General features: G+C 37.1%; 1 protein-coding gene across 16 annotated transcripts in view; it reads right to left on the reverse strand.

Annotated features, from left to right (window-relative positions):
* The window catches only part of PWWP2A (PWWP domain containing 2A), a 32,893-nt gene extending 7,055 nt beyond the window's left edge, over positions 1-25,838 (reverse strand). For 2 of the 16 annotated variants that reach the window (XM_039876944.1, XM_039876965.1), the window contains exons 1-2: positions 25,122-25,796; positions 7,923-9,617 (exon numbers count right to left, since the gene is read on the reverse strand). In XM_039876944.1, coding sequence (XP_039732878.1) covers positions 7,937-9,617; positions 25,122-25,702 — 2,262 coding nt within the window. In that variant the 5' untranslated portion in view covers positions 25,703-25,796 and the 3' untranslated portion in view covers positions 7,923-7,936. The other 14 variants (XM_039877001.1, XM_039876983.1, XM_039876972.1 and 11 more) reach the window with 13 other exon arrangements.
* Between the last annotated feature and the right edge of the window lie 1,325 nt (positions 25,839-27,163).

The following is a 27,163-nucleotide window of genomic DNA, read 5'->3' on the forward strand; positions in this document are numbered from 1 at the left end:
CTAACACTAGCCTAGCGTTGAAGTGGTCCTGATCTTAGTATTTGACAGGGCTGAAGTCCTCATCCCTATCCATGTTATGTTAGTGAGACCCCGTTTTGCAGAATGACCAAAATGTGCCTGAATCCCTTTCTCTTCTAAGGCCACTGACCACCTGTGCATACTATTCAGGACCTGAAATACTGCGTGAGTTAATACCTGCTTGATATGAGTTTGACAAGATAGAGCTTTCTCACTCAGGCTTTCAAAACAGAGACTTCAAGTACTACTCATAATTCCAGCGAAGGATTGCTGTTTGAAGCCTTACTTTTTTTAACATTTGCTTGTCTGCCTAATTCCTTATTTTAAGTACAAATAAACAATTCATTTATCACATCAGTGTAGTTAACTCTGGGGTCACTGATTTAATGTGCAGTCCTTATAATAATTATTTTTAAAACAGTATGTCAAATCAGAAGCAGTAGCATATAATCAAAACTTTAAAAAAAGGCTTTTCTGACACTGAAAATAATTTTATACACCTGATCTAGAAACAATTATTTTTGAATTTTAACTCAGTTTTCTTAAATGAGGCTTAATAATGAGGTTATTTACCTCACCTTTTGTTCATGGGAAAACATAAATATGCTATCTCCCAACAGTAATCACGCCAAGAAGAAACAGAATCTGAACGCACAAGAGAATTTATCTTTTGAACTTCTCCCTAAGTAAAACTTGTTAGGTTTCAACGGTCTGAAGAATCTCCTTTTAGAGTCTAGGCAAGAGAGTCAAGACGCTTGTGGAAGAATGATCCTTTCCCTGCGCATTTCCCCACCCAGCCCCGAAACACCATGCAAAACATTAACATGCCAGAGCCTGGCTCAGGAGTCTTGTGATAATGTTTAAGATGACTTGCCCCTCAATGTTTTTAATGTCTCAAGGTTTCTCTTTAGAAACTGACTACACGTATGGGATCCATTAGGAAAAGCCAGGGAGCCCTGGTGGTGATGCAGTAAATGGAGGGACACTCTCGTGAAAGGCAGTGATTTCATTGGAAATTACTTATTTTGTCCATGAAGAGAAAGCTTACAAGCAACAATGACAACTATTCCTGGGTGGCAGCAGAGATATAAAAGGGCAAATCAGAGCAGGGTAAGTAAACACTCGATCTCCCTTTCGGAGTGTATGAAAGAAGTAAAGGTCATGCTCTTAGACCAAAGCCCAGAATTAAAAACTAAAGAATTAAGATTACATACGTGTACTTATTACCTTGCTGAACACAATATAAATTTTCTCTTAATACAATGTAACATGAATGCAACATGAACAAGCAGGAAAAAGCATCCAGTGCCTTGGACATTCTGATTTGCTAGCCTTAATACTGCTATTTTTCTAACCAGCTATTTTTCTAAGGTTTTAGGCAAACTGCACATAGCTCTTCCCAGCATACCAGGACTCAACCAAGACATGCCACTGCCAGCCAGATTCCCTGCTAAAAGCTAAACTATGGAGGGAAATCACAGGTTTGTAATCAGCATCTCAAAAATGAGCCACAAGTAAAAATGACTTACCCTGTGGAAAATAAGGCCACAACGCACACAGATGAAGGCTTTGGAATGTGAGGTATTTCCCTCCTAGAAAGGGGAAACAATCTCCTACTCAGTCATAGCAACAGCAATAAAAAAGTGTTCAAATTAAAGTCCACCTTTTCACCATTTGGCAAAATATTAAAACACCAGGGTCCCAGGGAAACACAGCATCTGTACAAATCAGCTAATTTATACTAACGAGCCAACAAATCTTGCTTTGTGGTTCTAAGACTTGGAAAGCTCTCCTAAAAGGGCTTTTACTCCACGGAACCCCACCAGCTCAGACACTTCTCATGCCTCTGAAAGGATTTGGGATGTGCCGGAATTATGAAATGGTGATTGCTCATTAGTACATGAGTGCCTGAACCAGAATCACTCTTCTTCATTCATTCACAAGTAGGCTATCATTTCTGCTACATCAGGCCCTGTGCTTGGCACAAGGGAAAGTAGAAATCGGCGAGTAAGAGATTCCTGGAATTCATGCAATACCAATGAATGGGGCAAGAGTTGAAATGTTAATGTAATTCTCCCTTCACCATAATTCTGAGATGCCCTCCAGAAATGCCTGTTGGAAATAGTTCATACCTACTTCTAGATATTTACGATGATCATCCTATGATTATTGTAATTTTCAGTTAATAACGTCGCTATAACATTTTTTAAAATTTATACTATGGTGCAGAAATATTGAAAGCTACCAGAATGAAATTTCTATGGCATACACAGAAAGTGGTGGTTGTGGTAATGAGAGCATTTGTACAGGTCTTGTGCCAGGCTTTATTGCTTTGAATATTTAAATGAGGAATTACTTCATGAGGAAGTACTATTATTTTCCCCATGTCACAGATGACACTGAGTAAACTACCCAAGATCACACAGCTTGTGACAGACCCAAGACAGCCTTTAAATCTAGGAAATCTGGCTCAAGAGCCTGTACTTTTCAACCAAGTAGAAGAAAATGATTCCTCAATAAAAGCCTGCCAAAATGTTAACGAATGCTCCAACTCACCTGCATCGCTGGCAGGTTATATACTCATAACTATCTACTTCTATCTTTTACACTCAACAGGATGACTCTCACATCTCTACAAAACATTCTCCCTGGGCAAGCAACAAATTCTATCATATTTTACGGGGGTGGGGGGTGGATTTATATTCCTTCTAGGCTTTTTCAATAGCTTTTAAGTGAATCTTTTTGTTGGAGAACTGAGGGACACTGAGGATTACAAAATCATCTTAATATTTAAAAAGCCCTTGCTAAAACTTGATAATGCACTAAAATTACAAGTTTTTTAGTTTATTTGGAAAGGGAAAAAAGTATAATAACGGCTTAACACTTTAGCTCTAGAATATCTGATTTTCTTTCCATATACTATCACTATGATAGAAAAAATAAGTTTTAATGAATTCTGGTTAAGATCCAGATATTTCTAAGGCAGTAAAAGGTCAACTATCACATTCTTATGATATAAGGAAAATTGAAAAAATACTTAGTTCATGTTTAAACCAAGTTTTAAGACCAGGTATTTTAAAACTGGGCTGTTGTCAGTATCAAAGTTTTAAGAAATTATTTTACAAACACAAGTGTCCAACAGAAGGCCCAATAAGTTTGACAACATATACTAGAAATGTCTAATTTATTGTTAGAAAATAAGAATTTGACTCACGAATTCGCTATTTTGATAAATCCTGATAATTTGAGTCTATAGTTTCTTCTTTTCCTTACGTCTCCCCGCAATCTTTAATTTGTTCCAGAATAACCTAGGAATCTATGAAAAATCCAAGTGTGGCAATTAGCTTTGTCAGATTAGATGCATTAAAATTTGATTCAGTTCATCCCAAGATGGATTTAAAGACATAATAAATATAAAAATTCAGTATTTCCTACCAAAGGTGGTACACAAAATGATCTTAGAAAGTATCTTAAAATTATCTATAGGTGTCAAGGCACACTTATTTCCCAGTAACTGTACTAACATAAGTGGAAAAATAGTACACAAATTTGAAAATATGGCAAAAGTGTGATAGTACATAAATAATTTAAGTTTTGGAAACTAATTCTATGACTAAAATAATTTTAATGATTTCTATATTCATAAAATTGTCCAAAACAATTGTTTTTGTCACTGAGGGGATAGTTTTAACCTAAAACCAACTCTCCAGAGTATTTAATGGCTAAATGCAGTCAAACTAATTCACTTAAAAACTTTACAAAGAGGCAGTTACAGTTCTTAAAAATGGGGGCACCATTAGCACTGTACAGAACTGCTAGTTGATTAGGAAGGAATCCTGGAAGCCAATGCTTGACCAAGAAAAACACTCATGTGACTTAATTTCTAAACACCTTCTAGAACAATAGCATCCAAAATTTAAAAGATTGCTATTGAAAACCAAATTACAGACAGAGGGTGATGGTTGCACAAGGTGAAATGTACTTAATGCCATAGAACTGTACACTTTAAAAAATGGTTTAAATGGTAAATTTGATGTTAGGTATATTTAATGACAATTTTTAAAATACCTCCCCCCCCAAAAAAGAACCCACAAATTACAGCGCTCTATTAATATAAGGAGAAAATTATTTTTACCTAAAAATCACAAGGAGAAAAAGAAATCCTCATCTATAAATGTTAAGTCTCTTGAGTAAAGATTTAAAAAAAAGTTGAACTTCTTCTCTTCTTATCTTAGTGTCAACGATTCATGGTAAAGGCCAAAACATCCTGGAAAACTAAAACTATATACACTATATCACTATGACTTTGAACTCCCTATTCCTTTATTCGAAACACCATAACAGCATATTAATTGCTAAAGCTTTCATGTTTTAATTCTATTCACTCTGTTGAAGGAATACAGTAAGTGTACACAAAACTATAAATACAGAATAAGAGCCTATTAACTAAGTCAGAACCAGGCAAGAGTAATTAATTCAGCTTAGTTATTTTGTTTTCTCTTGGCAATACGCATGGCATCAGCAATTAGAGATTGTTTGAATAGCAACAATATTAATACAATCCCAAAGCAAACCCTAACTCTGTCCCAACTTAGAAACAGGGTCTTCATTCTCCCGCATAGTCCCTAGAAGCCATCACTGGGCCCAAATCAAAATAATATCCTCAATCAAAACATTACCAACTTTTCTAGACATTTGCCAGTCTCTTCTCTGCTATAAGTACTTAAAAGTGAACAGAGCAGCACAAACCACAGAAAAATTCACAATTTAAAAGGGGAAAGCTAATTTTAGCTCCAAATTATAGATTCCTTATGGTATTTCCAAATACCAACGCAGTTATTCTGTATAAAGGATGTGTATGTCTATAAAGGAATATAAATGTGTACTTCCCTCCCTTCAACATACCCAATATTAAGTATGACCTGCTCAGAGGGATCCAACTCAGTATTTTGTAAATTAGAAATTCACAGATCCATTGTTGACTTTAGTAACAGTTCCATATTCTTTGCCTGCAGTCCCTTCATAGCCATATTCCTGTCTATTCTACTTGGTACTAATCTAAAATTACTATTTATAGATTTTTCCCATCAAAACCACATAGGGACAGACCATCAAGTCAGGCAAATGGACTTCAGACTAATGAATTCTGCTTTACTTCACCTTTTAGGTCTCTGGTTCCACATCGACAAATGAGAGCTGAATAGATATTCCTTGCAAATAAACAGCTTTCTAGCGTATAAATTCTAGAAAACTAAACGGGAAAAAAATTCTAACGCTACTAATTTCTGAGAATTTCTAGAAATAAAGACATCTTTGACTTTTACAGTTCTTACTTCACTTTGTTTCTCCCCTTGCTAATCCTTTGTTTTAGCCACTTAAACCACTGGAGACTTGGCCCAAGCCTAGTTTTCTCTCTGCAAGGGGAAAAAAATACTGATTTGATTATCTCCACGTAACAAAAGCCTCATTTTACCACTTTAAAGAGAAATGTAAAGGAAAAAGGCTACATCTATCTCCATCTGCGAATTTACCTACTTAATTAAAAAATGAAACATTAATATGTAACTATTAGTGTTTAGAAGTTCTTTAAAATTGTTTCCCTATTGAAACTGCAGATGAAATATGCCAGACTGCCAGTTTAAAATGGAGAGATCCTTTGGCATAATCAGAGATCATGCATATTTGTGATTGTGCTTCGAACCTTTTCCTCAAAGGTATGGACTACATAAAATTTTTATTTTTGTACTCGATTATGACTTATTACTTTTCTTTATGGTTTTTGAAACAAATCAAATTTGGTTTATGCCACAAGAGCACTTGCCAAAGCATTTGACTCTATTAGCAACGTCACTGCCAAAACCACTGTTAAAACTCACCTGGATCATAACACGGAGCCTTGGAATTATATACTTTAGGTGACTTTTTGCTCTGCCTTGTTTAAATCTTTCTGAACCTTAGATATCAAACTTTCAAAAATATCTGAACAAGTTCATTAATCTGAAACAAATATTCAGAAAACGTTTTAAGATACTTTCTTAAAACCCCTCTCCATCACGATGTGAACTTTCAACCTGTTATAATCAAAGAATTTTTAAAATAGTATAGTTGTTTCTGTTTGCAGGAAAGAATATGTTCTATTCAAGTGAAACATCTTGTTTTTTTTTTTAATTGTGTGTTTATTTTAGTCAAAAAGCAATGACTGAGTTCCCCAGAAGATATTCTATTTTCTTTTGCAGACATCAGTACATAAATCGTAGAAGTCCATAACCTTAAGGAAGTTGACAGACTATTTTCAATCTCCATTAATTTTTCATCATTAATTCCACAGTAACTAGATATTTCGAATTGGATTACTAAGAAATCCACAAAAAGTCGTTCTTTAGGATTCAGGTTTCTAAAGGTGTCAAATCAACGTATCAAATTTAAAAGTTATGTTAGACACAGAATGTATGAAAGCAACTTAAATCTTGGGATCGACTTGCCTCCATAGGCAATCTGATATATTTTTTTTACTAACAATAGAAAGCTAAAAATAGAAAATAAATTGAATCTTAGGGACGTATGGACCATGTAGAAAATGATGAGCTAAGTTTCTAGCCCCAAAAGCAATGATACCTGAGGCAGAAGACCAAAGTGAAGAGACTGGTAGTATTAATTACCCAGATATAAAAAATGAAACGTGATGAAGTATTAAGGCTAAATATAAAAAAATTAAAACCCATTTATAAGAAACTGACTAGAGGAGTCTCAAAACTAGAAGCATTATCAGACCTCTAAACTACAAAACCTCATTTTAAGAATATACTGATCATTTATTTGAATTTTATCTATACCCAAATATGATAGGGCAAATAAGTGATTTTCCACTTCCTCTACACAGTTACAAAGAATTATTTTCTACCATCTTGAAATTTTTCAAAGCTTTTTGAGAAACACACACAAATAATTTGGATTTAGTCGATTTTATTTACAGCTTTTTTTACATTTCAGAGCAATTACACAATTACATTTTCTCATTTTCTGACCTGCAAACAGATACCTTAAACGGAAATATTTTTTAAAAATTATCAAATTAGGTACATCCAAAATGCAACAATTACACATATGACAATTCACAAAGTGTAATTTACCAGGACGTATCCTAAGAATTTAGGAACAGCCAGTCAGGAGAAATCTGACCAAATTTAGCAATCAACTATTTACATATCCGAAGACAAATCTATCTAAACTCCCAAACCAGAAGGTTGAAAGTTTTGTTAAATCCTCATTGGACGAAGGAGAGAGATGATTCAAACCTAGCCAACCTTAATCCCAAATACTGGGCTATTTCTCCAGTCTGCAACTGAATAGCAAGCATCTCAGTTTGTCAAACACCTAAGTATCAAGCTCTTGCACCATTATGCACATAGAAGGGCTAAGTGTTAATTAAAAACAAGTAGTCATTAAATATCCACACTATTCCCACCCCCCTCCCAGCTCACCAGCCCTTACTGCAATCCCAAATATGCAACCTGTGTCACATAGTGACAGGCTATATTATATATAGTATGTATGCATATACACACATTATGTACACGTGTATAGATACACACATACACACAGTACTAGGTACAAATGGCAATTAACAGTCCCTGCAAAAATTCATTTTCAGTTGAGGCTATGGCTCCTATGCCTTGGGATGGTTTTAGACTTCAAAACTGAAAAATACTGCTAAAATCTCGCTTAAGACAAAACTTGATTGCTTGTTCAAATTAGCTTCTCGGTCTAAAAAATGGCTGTAAGTACAGAAAAGCACCCGACTGAGCCGAGTGCAATTTCTCTCTCCAATTTGGCCAAGCTACCTCATAGAAGTTACTCCTAACTAGCCTAGAAAACCTGCGGCCCTTCCAGTCGTTCTTGCCTACCTTACTGTCCATGTTCACGTTTCAAACTGTGTCAGCAGAGACCGTACTTCGGGGGTCAGCTGCTTGGCAGCCTTAGCCGCCTCTGTGATAGCCTTGCGGTACAGGCCCTTTCTCTTCTTATTAAAGCGTGACTGGAAGTTTTCTAAGAAGGGGGACAGTTGCGAAAGAGCAAGGAAAGATGTCGTTGGAGACCCGAACCATGAAATACGGGCCTCCTGTCGAACTAAAAGGCCGTTATCTTTCCGGCTCACAGTTATAGTAAGAATACGGGCTGGCCACCAAGGGAAGCCATATATCTTGGCCCAAACAATGTCCCCTACACATATGGTCCTGCCATCTGGTGTGACGCATTTAGAGACGTTTTTGGAAAAGACTTTCATTTTCAAGGAATTAGTGAGCTTTTTCTCTTCCTTTGAAGAGGAGGATGTGGAGGTGGAAGGTGCATGCATACTGCCTGGAGGAAAATCAAAGCTTTCAGAAGAACTACACTCAGAGTTGGAGGATTTCAAATCATCTGTGCTATCAATGCTACACACTGAAGCACTGGAAGAGTCAGATTTCTTTTGATTTAGGGTCATGTAAACAGAGATATTGCTTTTGCTGCCCTTTTTGCCCAGTGTCTGTGGTTCATCCTGCTCACCAGGCACAAGCACTTCATTTGTGTCCTGAACCTCACTGCTGGCCTCTTCAGGGCCTTTTGAGGGACTCTGATTTTCTGAAGGGGCCTCACCTGCTGAGCGGGTAGAGGTGCAACGAGACTGGGGCTTAGGTGCCATCTTGCCACTCCGCATTTTCTCAAGTCCTGTCTTCAGGGAAGAGTCATTTTCTTCATTCCTGTACCTTTGTGGTTTTAAACGAACCCGGGGTGGAAGGGAACCTGAGCTAGGACTCTGATATCGACGTGTAAAATGCACTTTTGAATGTGCATTTTTGGATGTGGAGGTTTCACTCTGCTTCCTTTGTGCCTTTTCTTTGGCAATTTTCAACACTTCCCGAGCTTTTGCATGATCCATGTTCTTACTCTGGAGCACTTTTTTAGTACTTAACTGAGCTTTTGATGTATTCGCCTGAGCAGAAACTTTGACTACTCTGCCTCTGCTGTGAGCAATATTTGAAACCTTAACCACAGCATTTCTTTTCTGGGTTTCATTTTGGTTTTTCCCATCCACTTTATGGTCAGTTTTCAGTTTTTTGTTCACAGTAGTTACACTTTCATTTCTCCGTTTTTTATCTTCATATTTAGAAGAGTCACTTGCACTACTACCTTTTCTGATTTCCTTTTTTTCAGCAACAACACTGTTTTTACATTTGTCACACAGGACTTGCCTGGGTCGTAGTTTAATAGCATTCATTATCGAAGTTGGTTCTTCCCTGTACATTTTTCGTTTGGGTCGCTTAATTTTCCGAGGGGGTGGCTGAGGTATTGACTGGTTATACGTGTCCCTGATAAACAACGGGGGAGGATAAGGTGCCCCTTCATGGAAGAGGGGAGGAGGTTTGGAAGTCCACAGGCTCTCGGCCAAGCCTGGCTCGGGAGGCAGGACGGGGGAAGGGTCATCAGGAACAGCACCATTCACTTCATGCTTGACTTCTGTCCCTTCTTGGAATGTATTACTTTGGAGCTGCATGGCTTCAGGTTTATCCTTATATTCCCTTTTGGGAAATACTGTCACAGGGATCCCATGGGGCCCAAACCTTGAAAGAAATGGAAGAAAAAGGAAAGCCATTAAGTCAATGTCTAATTCAATTTCTTAAACAATACCTAATGTTTGCGTGACCATTCCTGAAAACTATTTCATAATAAAGAACAAAAACAAAAACCTACTGACCATCTCCCCACAGAAATCCCAAAGCCCTCCATGTTTTATTAGTCCCACATTTTAGGTTAAAACAGAAATACTCAAATGGTTGCTCTAAGCAATGCCAAAATAGCAGAACTTATTTAAAATAGGCCTTTCTGGTCTTGAATCAGAAAGAATAGCAGATGCCTTAATATTAAACATCATTTGATAGTACGTTTGCTGAACTATACACAACACATCTAGTAAATGCAATTATAAATTTGTAACATATATATCTTCCTCTGGTTATAATAGCTTTCTAAAGCTTCACAAAACAAATTCAGCCTTAACTACCCCAAAATATCGAATCAGTAAAATCCTATCTCTACTTTATTAATTGCTAAAGTTTCAAAGATTGCTCCTTTACTCTTGCATCCTAACTCAAGCCCTTCATCCACATCGACCCCCACAAAAAAACCCCACAAATTCTAGAAATTCATACACTCAAATTACCTCAGAAGCAAACACATAGAGAGCTGTGGTTTTCTAAGTTTTTAAAATCATATCACACATTAATATTTTCACGTTGCAAGCCAATAAAAATGCTAATGAATATATACATGCATGCATCTATACATGCATGAATACGCACACTTAAGCAAAAGTTGCACTAAATACTTAACCTTGTTAACATAATGATAATTTTTTCTACTCTGGTCTATTTTGTTTTAATGCTAGTCAGGTATGTTAAATATATTTCAAAACTCCTTACAGGTCCAGATGAGTTTGCAAAGCACTGGTACAGAACACAAATCTTTACAATTCTTTTTCTAATAAGACAGGGGCCATGAACCTTGTTTCTCATGTAGAAGTAACTGGCTTAATCTGCCTGTGATAAACATCAAGAACCCGTAAACTAAACTCACTACCTCAGATTCCTGCACTTAAAAATAAATTCACACTACCAAATGATTTCATCATATACATGTTAACATGTTCATTTTAAACACTATTTGAGTCTAACAGTATCAAACACAATACAATTATTATGCCAATCCTTTTAGGGCAGAGGTGCTTAGAACCCAAGGATCAGCTTCAGGTAGTCAGGTAGAACCCCTGACATTAGATGCAAATGTTTTCCTGGAGAATGAGTCTTTGGTTCTTAGATTCTCTAAAATGTCCTTATGGTCCCAAATGGTTCAGAATACCTTTGTTGGGAAGAAATCTTGAGATTAATTTACAGCTATAGACACATCTACAATCGGGCAAGGATATAGGAAGAGCCAACACCACCAGGACATCTGGATCTAACACCTAAACAGTTTTCTTTGTAAAGTCTTTTGTTAGTTTGGCTACCACAAACCAACAACTTGTAACAAATATTTAAAATCCACAAAGTAAGAGGAAAGCCTTTTTAAAAAAAAAAAGATGGGATAAGTTTGGGTCTGGGCTATTCCACAAAGGAAGGACACCCTCCTCACTATGAGACTTTGCAAAAAGTGGCTTTTTATTCTAGCACAGCATCTGGTACCTAAGTATTTCCTTCCTACTTATTTGCAAGGCACTTTGAACATTTAGCTTTTTCTTATATCTAGGTACTCAATAACCATTTTTTCAAGATGACAAGAAAATGGAGATGTGATTTTCGTGTTTTAATACAGAAATACATAAAAAATACAATTTATCTGTGGTAAGACCACTATTTGTATTAACAATAAAATGTTCTAACTCATAAGAAGCCATCATTTTGTCTCCATTACACTGTCATATAATGTTTCCATATCTGAACAAACAATAAATTTCTTTCCTTTTTAAGGAATAACTTAAATCATCTTAACATTTGAGATAAAGTTTCAACCTTGTATCTTCAGGTGTTACTAAACCTCTAAATTCAGTTTTCACATGTGTAAAATGGGTTCACACCATTTCCTACCTTAAAGGATTCAGGTCAATTAATGTTAGCCATTTTTCTTGGCTAAAATTTACTTAAAAATTTACTTAAGTAATTTGATCTTATTTTCAACTAATAATTAACAGAGTTTGGAATCTTTTCTATATCTTTAACTTATTATCTCAGTGTAAGGATCCCCCCAGCCAATTATTAAAGTTGTTTATATCAAATAAGCTGTGGAATCTGATATGTTTACCCTCACGCAGTTTAATAAGAACATTAATTTCACATATGGTTTGGTTTTTCCCTTGCTTTTCCCTCTTAAGCAGATAAAATGCAAGCATTAATGTTTTTAACAACACAGGGAGGTATTTAATTGTGTAATGATGAATGGAAATTGCAGGAATCAAGAAAAAGGAAAAAAAATACAAACTAATAATTCTAGGTGATGGATGCTTGGCAAAAGCAAAAATTCATTTTAAATAATAAAACTTCCTCAAAGGACCAGAAAGATAAGTCACTTTATAGGAAAGGGGACTGGTGTCCTACTCCATCTTAGTAATCATGTTGTCACCGTTACATGGACACGTATTACCATAGGTGTTTCAAACTAAGGGTGGCGATGTTGGTTGTGAAATCAATTTCAAGGATTGCAACAATGACTTTTAAAATTCAGTGTAAATACATGTCGCTACAACAAATGTTTCATATACATATACATATGTATATGGATTCACATGTAAAATGTACTTGTAACAATGCTCAAAAGTTTGAAAGCTACTAACCTATGAAACTGTAACTTTAATAAGAATATAAAGTAGCCGCAAAACCATGGTGTCTTAAAAATACTCAAATCTAATTTCCAAGTGTAGTCTGTGGAAACCTGTAGCACAATCCTCTGTGGAGTTTGCAAATGGAGGTTCCTAAGTCCTGCCCCAAGACTGACTCTCCTAAGGGGGAACCCAGGATTGAATTTTTAGCAGAGCTTTTGCTTTAGATTTTTCTAAGGTAAAGATATTTATGTCCCATGTGACTCTTCACCAAAGGGTGACTGATCTCAGCAGGGATGTGGAAGGCTTTTTCTAAAAGAACTTTTTACAAATAGTCCAGGAGCTGAGCAGTAAGACGCTAAGTATCTCTCCTCTTGCTCCTCCCCCTTCTTTCTACAGCATGAAGATATTAATGTATTAGTGACTCATTCTAACCTTTATTCATTTTCAGTCTTATTTAACCACTAAAAATTCTAAAGGAAAAATATTCAGGTATTATGGTTTAAATAAAAACAGCTTCTGGAGAAAGCCAGACGAACTATACAAGAGACCTTTCTGTACAATCTTTACAACTTCCTATGAACCTGTAAAAAGTTTAAATATAGCTATCTTCTTAAAATTTAGGAGTAATGAGTGCCAAATTTTTGAGGGTGAATACTCGGGCTTAATAGTTATTTTGTGTCAAGGCCAAGAGAAAACCCCTATAAAGAAAAATCCTCAGCTAATATAAAGATGAAATAAATGTAGAGTATTTCAGCCAAAATTCAAAATATAACTATTATAGGAAGTAGTAGAGTATTTTCTATTACTTGGGTTCCACTTTAGATATTTTAATTGATGATTCTAGCTTGAATGAAGGCTTTGACTAAATGAAGCCTTTATTTGCCCACTGATAAAATTTACAAAATTGTATTTGCTCAAGATTTCTAGCATTGCCAATCAATCCTATACCTAAATATGCATTACTTCTTGATGCAAATTCATAACCATCATCCAAATTCCCTTTCCAAAGGAATACCTCAAATACTAAAAATATAACCAAATAGAATAACCAAAACTAAAAATGGTTACCAACAACTACTCAACTGTTTAAAAGGTCAGACATTTAATTCTTACCCCTTATTCTGAAAGTGTTTAAATGCTGTTCAGCAACCTCAATCAACTCACCTCCAACCTAGGATATTTTCCTTTTAACAACAGTTTAACTGTACACAACTGATTCTCATTTTCTTCCCTCCAATTCTGATTGTTGCCAATCTCCAACTGCAGGAGATTTTTTAAAAAAAATATTACACACTAAAAATAAACAAAAAAACTAAGGCATTACAAACCTTAGGCATGCAAAATAGAGGGCCTGAGGAATTCAACACTCAGAAAAATAAGTTCAGAAGGGTTGAGACAGGCCCAAGTGTTCTGGCTAGACCAAACCTCTCTTCAGTAAACAGAGCAACAGAAGACAAAAGAACACTTTCCCTCCCACAATTCTTTTCCCATAAAGAATCTACAGTAGGAAAATTTATATTCAATTAACCACTTTAAAAATAATATTTAGATTTATTTCATTTCAAGGTGAGGTTTTCAGAAACTACCTCTCCTTAAATTAGCAAGAAGTTAAACCATAAAGGAAGGGAAACTGAAGCAAGCTTGCTTTGGTTCACACCGCATCTCTGTGAGACTGGGTAAAGTTGAACCTCAGCACAAATGAAATCAATCGAATAGTCAGCTACATATAATAGACAATTTTACAAAATAAAAATATACATCCATGCCTCAAAAAATCAAAAATATGAGAGCCAGCATACCCACCTCTGGGTATATATCCAAAATAATTGAAAACAGGGTCTCATCGAGATATTTACACACCCATGTTCATAGTATTATTCACCATAGCCAAAAAGGTGGAAACAACTCAAGTGCCCATCGAAGATGAATGGATAAACTAAATGTGGTATATACATACAACACAATATTATTCAGCCTTAAAAAGGAAATTGTCATATGCTCCAGAATGATGAACCTTGAGAACATTATGCTAAGTGAAATGAGTCCATCACAAAAAAAAAAAGGACACTAAAGTAGAATGATGGTTGCTGGGGGTTGGAGGGAGGAGGAAACGGGGAAGTGTTTAATGGGTACTGGAGTTTTAATTTTGCAAGATGAAAAAGATCAGAGGATCTGTTTCACATTGTGAATGTACTATATACTTAAACATCACCAACGAGGGCAAATGACTGCCACGTACGTGCCTGCAGATCAGGTGCCCTGAGAACATAACACTGCCTGTGCAAGCTGAACCTCTCATGAGCAAATATATCAAACGAACCTAAACTGAGGAATAGTCTCTATTACATACATTCTATTCTATATTGCAACTAAATGCAATATAGGATCACTTACTGGAGGAGGAAAAAGCTTTAAAATACATTATTGGAAAAATCTGCAAAATAATGAAATATAGGCTGCAAATTAGATAAAAGTATTTTATCAATGTTTCCTAAATTTGAAAACTGTATTGTGATTATATACAAGAATTATCTTTGATCTTAGGAAATAAATTCTCAAGTATTAAGGAGTAAAGGAGAATGGTGATGAATGCAACCTACCCTCAAATAGTTAAAGGAAAAAAATGTTTATATAAAGAATGATAAAGCAATGGACAGAGGGGAGGGGGGAGTTTGGGGCTGAGAGAATGAGGTGAAGGGTTAAAGTACAAATTAGTAGTTTATAGACGGTCACAGGGATAGGGAGCACGGCATAGGGAATGCAGTTAGCATTAATATATTGGCTAGATGAAAAACCAGAGGAGAGAAGGGTCAATTAGGGGGATTGTTTTATAAACTATATAAATGTCTAACCAAGTACTGTATACTTGAAACTAATGAAAAAAAAAAAAAGAATGATAAAGCAAATGTGGCAAAAGGTTAAAAGTTAAGTGAATCTAGATAGTTTTAAGAGTTCTGTTTGAAATGTTTTCAAAATAAAAAATTAAACTGGTTTTTAAAAAGTATAATCTTAGTTTATCTCAGTTCCACCAAAACTTTTAAGAAAGCATATAAAAAAGAATATTTGTCCTTTTTAAGCATAAATGCCAGCAAACTCACCTCAAGTACCAGCAAGCACAAAAAATCTATATATACAAGTATGCTAATTATAGTCAGTATAAAACTAGGTCCCCACCCTAGGATCCAACATCAGTAGTTAAGACTAGAATGCAACAGTCATTGCCAAGAGGCTACGGACTTGACGGAAAGCAGCCACTGTGGATAAATGATTAGACAACGGGTTTTGCTGGAAATGGACTCCTAGATGGGCCCAAGATGATTAAGTGAAGAATGAAATAAGGAGTGAAAAGTGAAATCAGGAGTGAAGAATGGTTACCCATTTTTGAATGTTGGTAACCAATTAAGCTTCTTTAAAAAATTAAAATACTGAGCAGTGTGGTAAAAGCCAACAGATAACCAGATGCAGCATAGGAATCACCAGTCAGCAACCTAATTTCCTCCTCCATAGGAGACAGGTAAAGCTTCAGACGCTCAAACAAGCAATAAAAAATAAAGGTTATCCATCTGGCAGAAAGAGGGTGTTGTTTTGAGGGTTAGGTAAGAGTGTGGTGGACGGAGAATATTACTCTCTTAACCAGACAGCCAGTGAAGGCTTCTGATTACATCGTGATGGGATTGGAAGCATCTAAATCACTGTAAAAACGTAAGCTCAGTTATACTAGTCTGGTCTCATCTCTTAATAAGTACAGAGATAAGCACAAAAAATTCTTTCCCTAACTTTGAAATGTGTCATTCCCTTTTTGATTAGGTTTTAAAAGCATCTAGGAAACAGAAAGACCATAAGGACTAAATTTCCCCAATTAGACTATAACTTTCTCTTCGTGGCAAAGCCCAGAATTCCCTCTCCAAGCCATCTGCCCCAAGGGTTAGTGGGAAGAAAAGGCTGAGAAACATCTCACTCTCCATATGTAATTGACTCCTTGTTATCTGGTTCCCCAGTAAAACATCAGCCTTCCTTACTAATTAAAAGGGCAAAGTTATTACTTATTACTTGAAGCTTCAACGGATTCTTTCAAGGTATCTTAAAGACAGTATATACTGTAGGCCAAAATACAACAGGATTTAGGTTGATTGGCTAGTCAAGCAAACTCATATTAAGTGACCACACTAGCTGTTGTCACATTCATCCTAGCTTGGCCACTTAGTAGCTACTTTATAAAATAATAGTTAACACTTATACAGCACTAAGTGGCATGCGCTATTCTAAATATAGTACTCATTTACATTAATTGATATAATCATCAGAACTCTATTAAAGTGCTATTACGACTCCCATTTTATAGTTGAAGAAACTAAAGAAGAGGGTAAGTCATCTTTCCAAGATCACACAGCTAGTAAGCAGCAGAGCCAGGATAAGAATTCAAGCAGTCAGCCCAAAGTTGGTTCTTAACTACTGCCTCCCTCATCATCTCTTTGTAACTTAACCACTCTCCTTCACCCGGCTTCCCCATTCAAGGAATAGAGCAGCCACCAGGTCCGTGTGCACAGACAGGCTTCAGGATTTTTAATTTTTCTGGTTTGCAAAATAATAAGCACCCTATTATCAAGCATATTAATATTTCAGAAGTGAAATGAAAACACATTCACACTAAATGGAATAAACAGATCTAATAGTCTCACATAATTTCAGGTCATGATAGGTTTTGCCACCAAAAAATTAACAAAAAGTTCAGTTTTCAGAGCTTTTGGGTTTTGAAATTGCAGCTAAGTAACCTGACAGAATTATCATCAAGATTAAATAAGAATATACAAACTTGCTTACCATAGGGTCTCGTAGTACACAATAAGTTGGCACAATATATGGTAACTATAATATTAAAATTAAAATGTATTAGATTTTATTAGCTTAAAGTAAATGAATGTTTTTAATTAAAAGCCTCAAGTATTACAAGAGCAATCTGCAGGGGCTGGGGGTACCCAAATAGGTGAGATGGGAGGATGATTTTATTAACATAAAAATAAAACACACCAATGATGAACAAGAATACCAGGAAATTTTTTTTTTTTAATGGGTGGGGAAGGGGGCTGCATTAAGTCTTTTAAGAATATCTCTCTACCATAAGAATTTACTCAAAAGTCTATTCAATCTTCTTAGAAAATCACAGTTTTTTGAGGTGGGAAAATAAGAGGTTAATTGCTAATACTTTAGAATTCAAGCTCCAAATCATGTGCCTGCAAACAATCCTCTAAAAAATACTTACCTAGATAACTAGGTTTGAAAACAACAATGGAAACAACTAGAGATACAGAAAACATATTTCAGGTCTTTTTAAAAGCAAAAATAGTAATAACATCTGTATAGTATTCAAATTATTTAACTCTCTAATAGTAGTCTTCTTTTAAAATGACTATCCAAAAATATAGCCACAAAGTGGCAAAATATTTTTAAGAGCAGACACATCTTGATTTCACTTCTGTACATCAATTAGAGCAATATACTGGACATTTTCCCAAAATGAACACTGCTATAAAAGGACCTTCTTAATTATTAATGTAAATACTCATCGCAGTTTTCAAACACTTTAAGAGAATTCCCTTGGTCCTGGCTCTAAGATACTGATAAGCAGTTTTAAGTTTCCTATGTTTCCATTATGATTTCTATGTACTTTTAATATTTCTTTTGCATTATGTCCAGTAGCGTCCACTGGAAGTCTTAAGTATTTCTCAACAGATGGACTTTTTTTAAAAAGGCAATGGAGAGGAGGCGGGAGGGTAAAATTAATTAATTAAAAAGGCAATGTATTCCATTTATTTCACTATTCCTATTTTACTAAAAATAGGTTGTTCAATAACTTACTGTATTTTAGTCTTTAAATCCTTTTCCATTTCAATCATCCAGCACACTTAATAAATGCTTATCTTGCACTCAAGGAGCTTCAAATCTGACATTTTGTGACTCCTCTCATAACAAGTGGACTCCACTGCTGCCGGGGCCAGGTCAATCAAAGCAAAATGAATGATATCTAATTTAAGACCCAGGATCATACATGAAGAAATCCCATTTCCCAAATGCCCAAAGATTTCACTATATTGGACTGAAGAGCAATTCATATTTCAAAAGCATAGCTGTTGCCTGGTTGAGTGAGGAACAGAGAGCTCTATCATTTCTACCTACCAGGTTAACTCCCCACCAAAATCATAAGCTAAATGGTAATGATAAAATATAGTTAAGTATATTAGAAAAGTGTTTTCAAATCTTAGAGATTGTCTATCATTCAAAAAGTCATTTTCAACATACCTACTATCTGCCACTTATAATTTTCTTAATGCCTCTGAGCCTGTGTCTGTGAGACCAGGATTAGTAAAATTTACTTCACTGGATTTTCCAGAAAGTAAAATGAAATAATGTATATGAGTTGCTTAGCACAGTCCCTACACAGGAGTGGGAAATACACAGTAGCTATTATTAATTATAGAAGGTAAATCTTGGCAACCTTCTTAGATGTTGAGACTATGCGGAAAAGTAAAATCAAGTGTATGAGGTGTTAGTTTTAAAAAGCTATTTATATAACATTCTATAATAATATTCTATTCTATAATAAAGTGACTATATAAAATTGGTCCAAAGATAAAGAGGTGAAAATTATGGTCTACTTAAACCTCTAGTGGACAACCAGATTTAAGAAACTATGCAAGTTTAATTACCAGTTCTGTAATAAGTATCTTCATCTGCCACCCAAGTTGCTCATCTTTTCACATGTATTGCTTACTTTGTAATTAAATCCACTTGAAATTAACCAGTAACTTTTAAAACAGGTTTAACAAATTTATCATTCTACTATTTTGGCAAAACTATCCCTCACTCCCTAAAAATTAGTTATCTCCAAATATGGTCTGAGAATCATCTGCATCAGAATAACCTTGTTAAAAATGTAAAGGGTGGAGATGAGCTCAGAAATCTTAAACGCATTCATTCTGACCACTGTCCAAAATTGTTTAGCAAAAACATTCTGTATTAAATCCACCCAGAGTGTATGTAGCTTAACCTTCACTCACTTTCTTGCAAGACGTGCCGCTAGAGCAAGCTCTGTCCTTGTGTTAATGTGCACCCATTTAGGGAGAACAGGGCTAATATATATCAAGAAATAAGGATGCACTTCCTAGGCACAAATAACCATTAAGAACATCTTACATTTTTTATCAAAGTGAAATTAACTCAGCCATAACAGATGAGCAAATAATACAAATCTTTAATAACCGCCCCCGCCCCTAAATAAAACCTGATCTCAGGAAGATTAAAATTATTCGCATCAAGAGCTTTGCTTTAAAAAGTACACAGTGAAATATGGTCTTATTCACACACCAAAAAAAGGCTGAAAATTAACCTCATTAGAAACCCCAAGTCCAATAAAACATGCCTGGCATAATGTGTAACACATCTAGTTATTTTGTTTATAAAATTTAGTTATAAAATATATTTTAATACCATGATGTTACAAGATTCTTTATTCAAACTAGGGTTTTTAATGTCTAACAACTAAGCACTTACAAAAAAAATTTCTAACATGCAATGGAAGAGCTCACTCTCAATACAACATATACACTAGTACGGTAGACGGTATCCTACACTGTCTTTGTCCAGAAAGATAGGCACTCTTCTGTCATTTTACTGTGGGATCCCTTTATCAACACCTTGGGATATAAGCAGAATAATCACCAAAAAATATGTGTTTTAAATATGTACAACCAAACACAATCATTCAAGCATATTACTTGAGGGCCTGAATTCTCGACCTGGATGCTTAGTATATAAGCTACTGATACCACTACTCACTGCTTCACCAGAATGGCTGTATATTTTTCCCACCAAAAGTAGAGCTATTGCACCATACGTTTCATGGTCTCTGTAAAGAAAAAAAATCATTGTCTTGGTTTACATTTCCTTAAAAAAAAAAGTAAATTTTCTACAAATTGCTTTAAGAATTTAGACAATGAAATCTAAAGTTTTCTAAAGAAATCTCAGTTCCTTTTAATGCAACAGTATCCCACATACACACATAAAGTCAACACTTGTAAAAGATCAATTCTGAAATATAACTACAAGCTTTAATAAGCATGTACCACAAAATTAAAATGCACAAGGGTTTTTTAAGCATAAGCATTTACTTCATGATTCCTTAATTCATATCAGGTCCAAAAAAACAATATTCAGAAAGATTTTTCAGGATTTCAAAGTCGTTTTGTAACTATTTAAGATATGCGGAACAGTACTAAACAGTTTGAATGATCCTTTTGTGTAGAAATAAACGATAGGTCCCAGTAATACTTTCCCTTCAGGTATGGATTGAGAAGGCTAAGAAATTTTTGACTTTGCAGATAATCTTGACTGGTTAAATTTTTCTGTGTTTGAAATTTACTAAAGTTGGCAGTGTATTTAAAAGACAGATCTAATAGTCTGCAGGCAGGCAGAAGATATATGTATCATTTCTACTGACCCAAAACAAGACTTTCAAAAGAGGGCCTCACGGGACTGCAGTTGTCCCTTCAGTTTGCTCCTGAGGGAAAAGAACTATTTTAAAAATGTTATGGAAACGTATCCAAGTGGATGCAATAGGGGAAAAAAATCTATAAATGTGGAAAATTCTACCAAACCAAGACAATGGGTTTAACAAATGAATTGTTGTAAAGGGAATAAAAGTAATGGCAGAACTACAGATGAAAAACTTAAGAAAATTAACAATTGTAATGTGTAAACTTTACTTAGATTTTATTTTGAACAGAACAGATGTTAACTGGGATGGTAATTTTGAGACAACCTGTGCTATTTTAACACTGACTGGATATATGCTGGTATAAAGGAATTGCTTTTCTTTTAGGTGTGGTAATAGTACAATAACAGTTTTTAAAGTCCTTACCTTTTTAGAGATTTATATTAAATATGTATGGTAAAGTGATATGTTTAGGATTTGCTTCAAAAAATCCAGCAGAGGTTGGCATATGATGAAACAAAGTTTGGCTAACGGTTGATAAATATCAAAGCAAGGGCAAAATATACATGGAGGTTCGTTTCCCATAATAAAAAACTGAAAATAGTACAACCACTGATTATAATGTCTAAAATAATCATTAAGACAGTTTAGCAACTGGAAGAAATGCTTATTATACAATGCTAAATGAAGAAACAAATGTACCTATGTCAAAATTTCAAAGGCATAAGGTTAAGAAAAAAATAGGAAAACCAAAATGAATTTGTGGGTCGATTATTTTTATCTGCTAGTATTACACTATTGTCATTAGACATTACTAATGAATTCAGGAATAGGCAGGTAATTTAAACTACCTAAGAAGGCTGGGTATAAAATAGTGGGTAGCCTAGAGTAAACTAGAGAACACATGACTCACCTTAAAGGTATTCAGTTTCAGATAAATACTGTTATATAAAATCTGTTTTTAACCAGATATTCAAACATCCTCATTTTTAGAATGACCATATCATTTATCAGCCAAAGCAATCTACTATGAAAAAAGGAGGAAGTAACAATCAAATCAAAATGATACAGGAAAAAGAGACCTCTTCACCCATTCAATTTACATATATATAAACTGAAACATAGTTTGTTTTCTTGCTTGTGCTTAAGAAAACTGTCTAAATCAAAATGAATTAGCCTCATAAGAACTAGAGAGACTGGAGCCCAGAGAGGCACAGAGATACGCCCAAAGTCACAGCGTTAATTGGAGAGGCCAATGCTAGAAGTCAGAACCCAAGTACTCTGACACTATCCAGACCAATCTATTTAGTACTAACCACTTCCTTTGTTTTTTAATTACATGTTTCCTGGTTTTTTCCACAAAAGGATTCTCCTCTTGTGGAGAATGTGTTCTTCAATCAATAAGTCTAAAAATAAGGCAAAAAATAATATAAAGACAGGAAGAAGAAGAATGACAAAGGCTTACAAAAGTAGACTCTTTGGTCAATTCACATACATATGAAATCTCGTACTCTAAAATCGAATACTTTTTCTACATAGCAAACAATTCTTCCAACTTAAAAAAAATATTTCTGAACCATGCATGATGTCAAAACAAATTAAAAAGCAATAACTGGCATTTTTGAAGAAAAGCACACATACACTGATGCACTGGCTCCCAAATGTTAATTCTTTCCTGTCTCCCTGAACAAGCAAGAACCAAGACTTCAGAGCTTAGTATGTATTCCCCCAGTATACAGCTAGGGAAATGGAGACTCTCCAGAGCAGAAGGTTCCATGGCTATTAGCTGACTAAAGAATCTGCTTGGCTTTAACGCCTATAGCCTTGAAGGATCCCATCAAGACAAGCACTAAATTTCAGAAATATGCAATTATTTACTTACTGCTAAAAAGAAAATTTGCCAGCCTAACTTTTTAATATGAAAGTAGAACTATAGGCTTTTTAGAGTCAGTTCAACCTATATCTGAAACCGACCTTGCCATTTACAAGCTAAATGACTAGCCTCAATTTCCTCCTATATAAATGAAAATATCACCAGTTATAAAGACATAAAAGCATGTGGTGCAATGTCTGATATATAATGGGAAGCTCTTGTTATTTTTACCTAAAGGTTTAATTCAATGGCTAATTCAGAGGATACAAACTATTTTTAAAGTAACTGATGACTATACTCTGGGTATCTCCTGGTTCATTTAACCCCAACACTGCACATGAAAGTAGGCAACTGAGATAAGCAAAGACTGGAAAATATACTGGTAGAGCAATTTTTCCAAATTATATTATGAAAAAGGGGCAAGGATTGGTCCAATAATTCCTTTAAGTGCTAAATTTTAAAAACCCTGTTTTATTTCCTCACCACTTCTACAATGGGTACCTCTCACATAAGTTAATAACAGAAGAAAGGAACTGTCTCTCATACATATACAGCCATACCTCGGAAATGATACTGCAAATTCGGTTCCAGACCACCATAATAAAGCGAATATTGCAATAAAGCAAGTCGTAATCTTTATACTGGTGGAAGGTCTTGCCTTCAGTTTGTTTAAAAAAAAAAAAAAGAGAGAGAAAACCGCCAACACCTGTGAAGGGCAATAAAGCCAAGTGCAAAAAACAAGGTATGCTTGTAATATTTAGAATACCTGGCGGGGGTGGGGGGGTGTGTGTCTCTTACATAGATGTACTCAATAAGAATTTATTGAATGAAAAGTTGATGTTTCCCTTAAAAGATTTTACAAAATACTTTAATGACAGGATCCTTTCACTTCGATACACTAAAATGTAAGAGGTTACTAATAATAGCTTCCCCAACAAAAGAAATTGCTTTTTATAAGCACTGTTAGCAAACTAGAACAAACTCTAAAAATAAACTGCAATTTTCTACTGAAGAAAAATTTTAAAAATTAAAACACCAAAACAATGAGCACCTGAAACAGGAAAGCACCATCCATTCCACTTCCAGAAACAACTTACCTTTTTGCACCTTCCTTTTGCAGATCTGAAATCCAGATTCTCACAATCACCGGCCTTCACTTCTGTTTGATTCAATAGCATACACACTACTTAGTCTCTTTCGCTATTAAATACATCAGTAGAAAGCACATTGGTCTAAGTGCGAAAGTCCTACCTCAAAATTCTTTAAAAAAAAAATTAAGAAAAATGAAATTAATGTGCAGAAATAGTTGTAAAGGCTCCCATCTTTTCCCCCACAAACATCATACTTCGAAATATATTTTAAATGAATTTTTTCCCCAAATGGGAAAGGATTCTTGTGCCTTGATGGGAGGGGGTTAAATAAAAGTAGAACATACTAAAATAAGCCATTTCCAAACAGGTGAGATACCATCAGAGTGTGTGCTGTTGCAGGAAACAGAATAGAGAGCCATGACTGGGAGTCTGCACTTCATATCTGCAAAAGAAGAGTAAAAAGGTTAACATAACTGCAGACTTAGAAAATTATCTTCTTTACCTGTTTACGGCAATGCCTATAAACATTTTAAATCAAAAGATGAAATGTGATGGCTAAGACAAAGGCTTGTCCTTAATAAATTGAAATTGTATCTACAGTATTAAAAGTCAGTTATTTGAACACTTTTATACCACACCATCTTGATATTCAGGGTTAAAAAAAAAAAACTTGAGCTCTTCTCTAGACTTTTCTTAAAGCTATCATAATTAACCAAATGTGCTTCCTGTTAAACAATTATCTAAAGAGAATTCGTTCTAACAGTAAGAATAACCGTCAAAAGACTCATCTTAAATAAATGCTCTTTCCCCTATAAGGAGTGACAGTTAACCTTCTGGGAACCCAAATGCGCGCACCCTTTCTCCAATCTCATTAAAGTTAAAGGTTAATTGGAGAACAGAAGTGCCTCACAAGCAATGGTCCCCCACCCAGCACCCTGTTCTCGGCAAAAACCCTTCGCATTTTACATTAACCCCTGCGCCCCAGTGTGGGTGAGCCCAGCCAGGTCGCGAGAGAAAGCCGGGGGTAGGGAGTGAGATCCGCGAGCCGGGAGTGCACCCGCGCCCCCCACCCGGTAGCGCACCTGCCCTTGCAGGCGCTCACCTGGGGCAGGGACCGCCCTCTCTCGGCTTCGCGTGCCAGCCCCACCTAGAGCGCGCGCCACGCGGGACCCAAGGGTGGTGCGGGCGGCTGGGCGCCGGGGAGGCGGGAGCCAGGGGTGACGGGGCCGCACTGGCTAGCTCCCTCTCTGGGGAACGAGCGGACCTGGGCGCCCAGGGGCGTGTTGGGGGTGGGAGCGGTACCTTTTGGACAGATCCATGAGAACCCCGGAGAAGAGCTTCTCCCCAAGGCGGAACGACACGACGAGCGCGTCCTCAATGATGTGGTCCAGCGTGACCCGCACCTCCGAGCCGGGGATGAGTTGCGACACCGCGGAGTCCCCGCCCGCCGGCGGCACGAGCGCCGGGGCTATGGGCTGGGGCAGCGGCGGCTCCTGACGCTCCTCGGGAGCCGGGGGCTGCTCGGGCGGCGGTGCAGGGGAAGGTGGAAGGTCGGGCCCTTCCTGAGGCGCGGCTGCCGCCGGCTCCACCACCCCTGCAGGCAGCTTCTCAGCCTCCGGCTCCGGCCTCGCCGCCTCCGGGCTGCGGGCGAGCTCCCCCGGCGGCGGCGGTGGCGGCGGGAGCGGCGGCTCGCCGGCCTGAGGAGAGGACTGCTGCCCGTCGGCCTCGGCGTCCGGCACAGATGCTTCAGTGGCCGTGACCGGGAGCGGGTCAGTGCCGGCCTCGCTGCCGGGGATGGGCTCCATCTCCGGTTCGGCCTCGCCGGCGCCCCCCTCCCCGGGGGACGCTGCAGTCGCTGCTGCCTCTGCAGCCACGGCCGCCATTTTCTCCCTGGCTTCACCCTCCTCCAACTCGGGCTGCAGCGGCGGTGGCGGCAGCGCTGCTTGGTTCCCTGGGCCTTCCCCTCCCTCCCGCGAACATTTTCGTCCCGCCCTATCCCTAAAGCTCGTTATTGGCACTGCGCCATTGGTTCCGTCCTACACCCCTCCCGCACTTGTGATATGCCATTGGCCACATGCGGACGCCTATCATCCAGTCAGTCCATCCCCCCCATGCAGAGTAGGAACTTCTCATTGGCCGGATGAGTTGTCAAATGTCGAATCTTAGAGGAGGAGTGCGGGGGCGGGCCCAAAGTGGGCGGAGGAAGTTACAAAAGCTGAGCCATATACTTATCGCCTCTTTCTATTGGCTGGAAGAAGAAACAAAATTTTCATGGTTGGCCTATACGCCTGCCCATTATCAGCCGGGCTTTCAGAGGTGGGAGAAAGGAGGGAATCACGTGGCGTGCCGGTTCTTTCAAAGGAGACCGAGGGGAGGAGTATCAAGGGAATACGGGAACGAAACTGCTTCCCAAGAATCCCTGCGCAGAGGTCCTTAGAATAATGTTATTTCTAGGCGAGGACCTGCTGGCAGCCGCTTGTGGGCACGACAAGTTTCTTTGGGAAAGACAAATACGTTTGAAAATGATTCTACAAACACTTGGAGCTCCTACTATGCTAGGCACTGTGCTAGGTGCTGGGGATAAAATGACGTGCAAGACATTCTTTATAACCTCATGGCAGCCACTCCAGCCTCCACACAACGAGTATTCTCCTTGACTTCTCACAACTTTCTAGGAACAATGCACCTACTTATTTCAAAGTAGGAAAAGGCTAAAGAAAAGAGGAGGGACCTATGCACATTAGATTAAGCTGATGAAAGTTCCAGAGAGCAGTCCTGTGGCATTGCTGGGCTTCTTGTGAGCACAGCTTGTTCTCTAAATTCACTGGAAAATGGGCATATCTGGTTCCTTGCTTAAGCTTTTTTTCTTTCCTGGCTTCTCCTATGCCACAGGTACAAAAAGTCCCTCTCTTCAGTGTCCTAATGCCCCTACTTCTCTATTCTTACTTAAAGTCTCTTGGTTTGTATATCTGGAAGAATCTACTGAATCCATGTCTCTCAAATTGCACCTCGCAGTCAGCCTTCTCTCCAGAAGAAATTGTCGGCACTGAGAATGCATAGCAAAGATAGGGGAGAAAGTTGCATAAAACATAAAATTCTAAAGAATAATTACAGCTAACATTTACTGAGTACCTGCTATGTACAGGCACTAGTACAAACAGTATACCATCTCATTTAATCTTCACAATATTCCTATAAGGCAGGTACTATTATTATACTCATTTTATAGATAAAGAAGTTGAGGCACAAAGAGGTGCGCAAGGTCACTCAACTACTAAATTGCAAAGTCAGAATTCCAGCTTTACATTGGAAGGACGGAGAATGGCAAAATGTATCACCACTTG

Source organism: Pteropus medius, unplaced genomic scaffold (assembly GCF_902729225.1).
Source record: "Pteropus medius unplaced genomic scaffold, Ma_sr-lr_union100, whole genome shotgun sequence".
Taxonomy (NCBI): Eukaryota; Metazoa; Chordata; class Mammalia; order Chiroptera; family Pteropodidae; genus Pteropus; species Pteropus medius.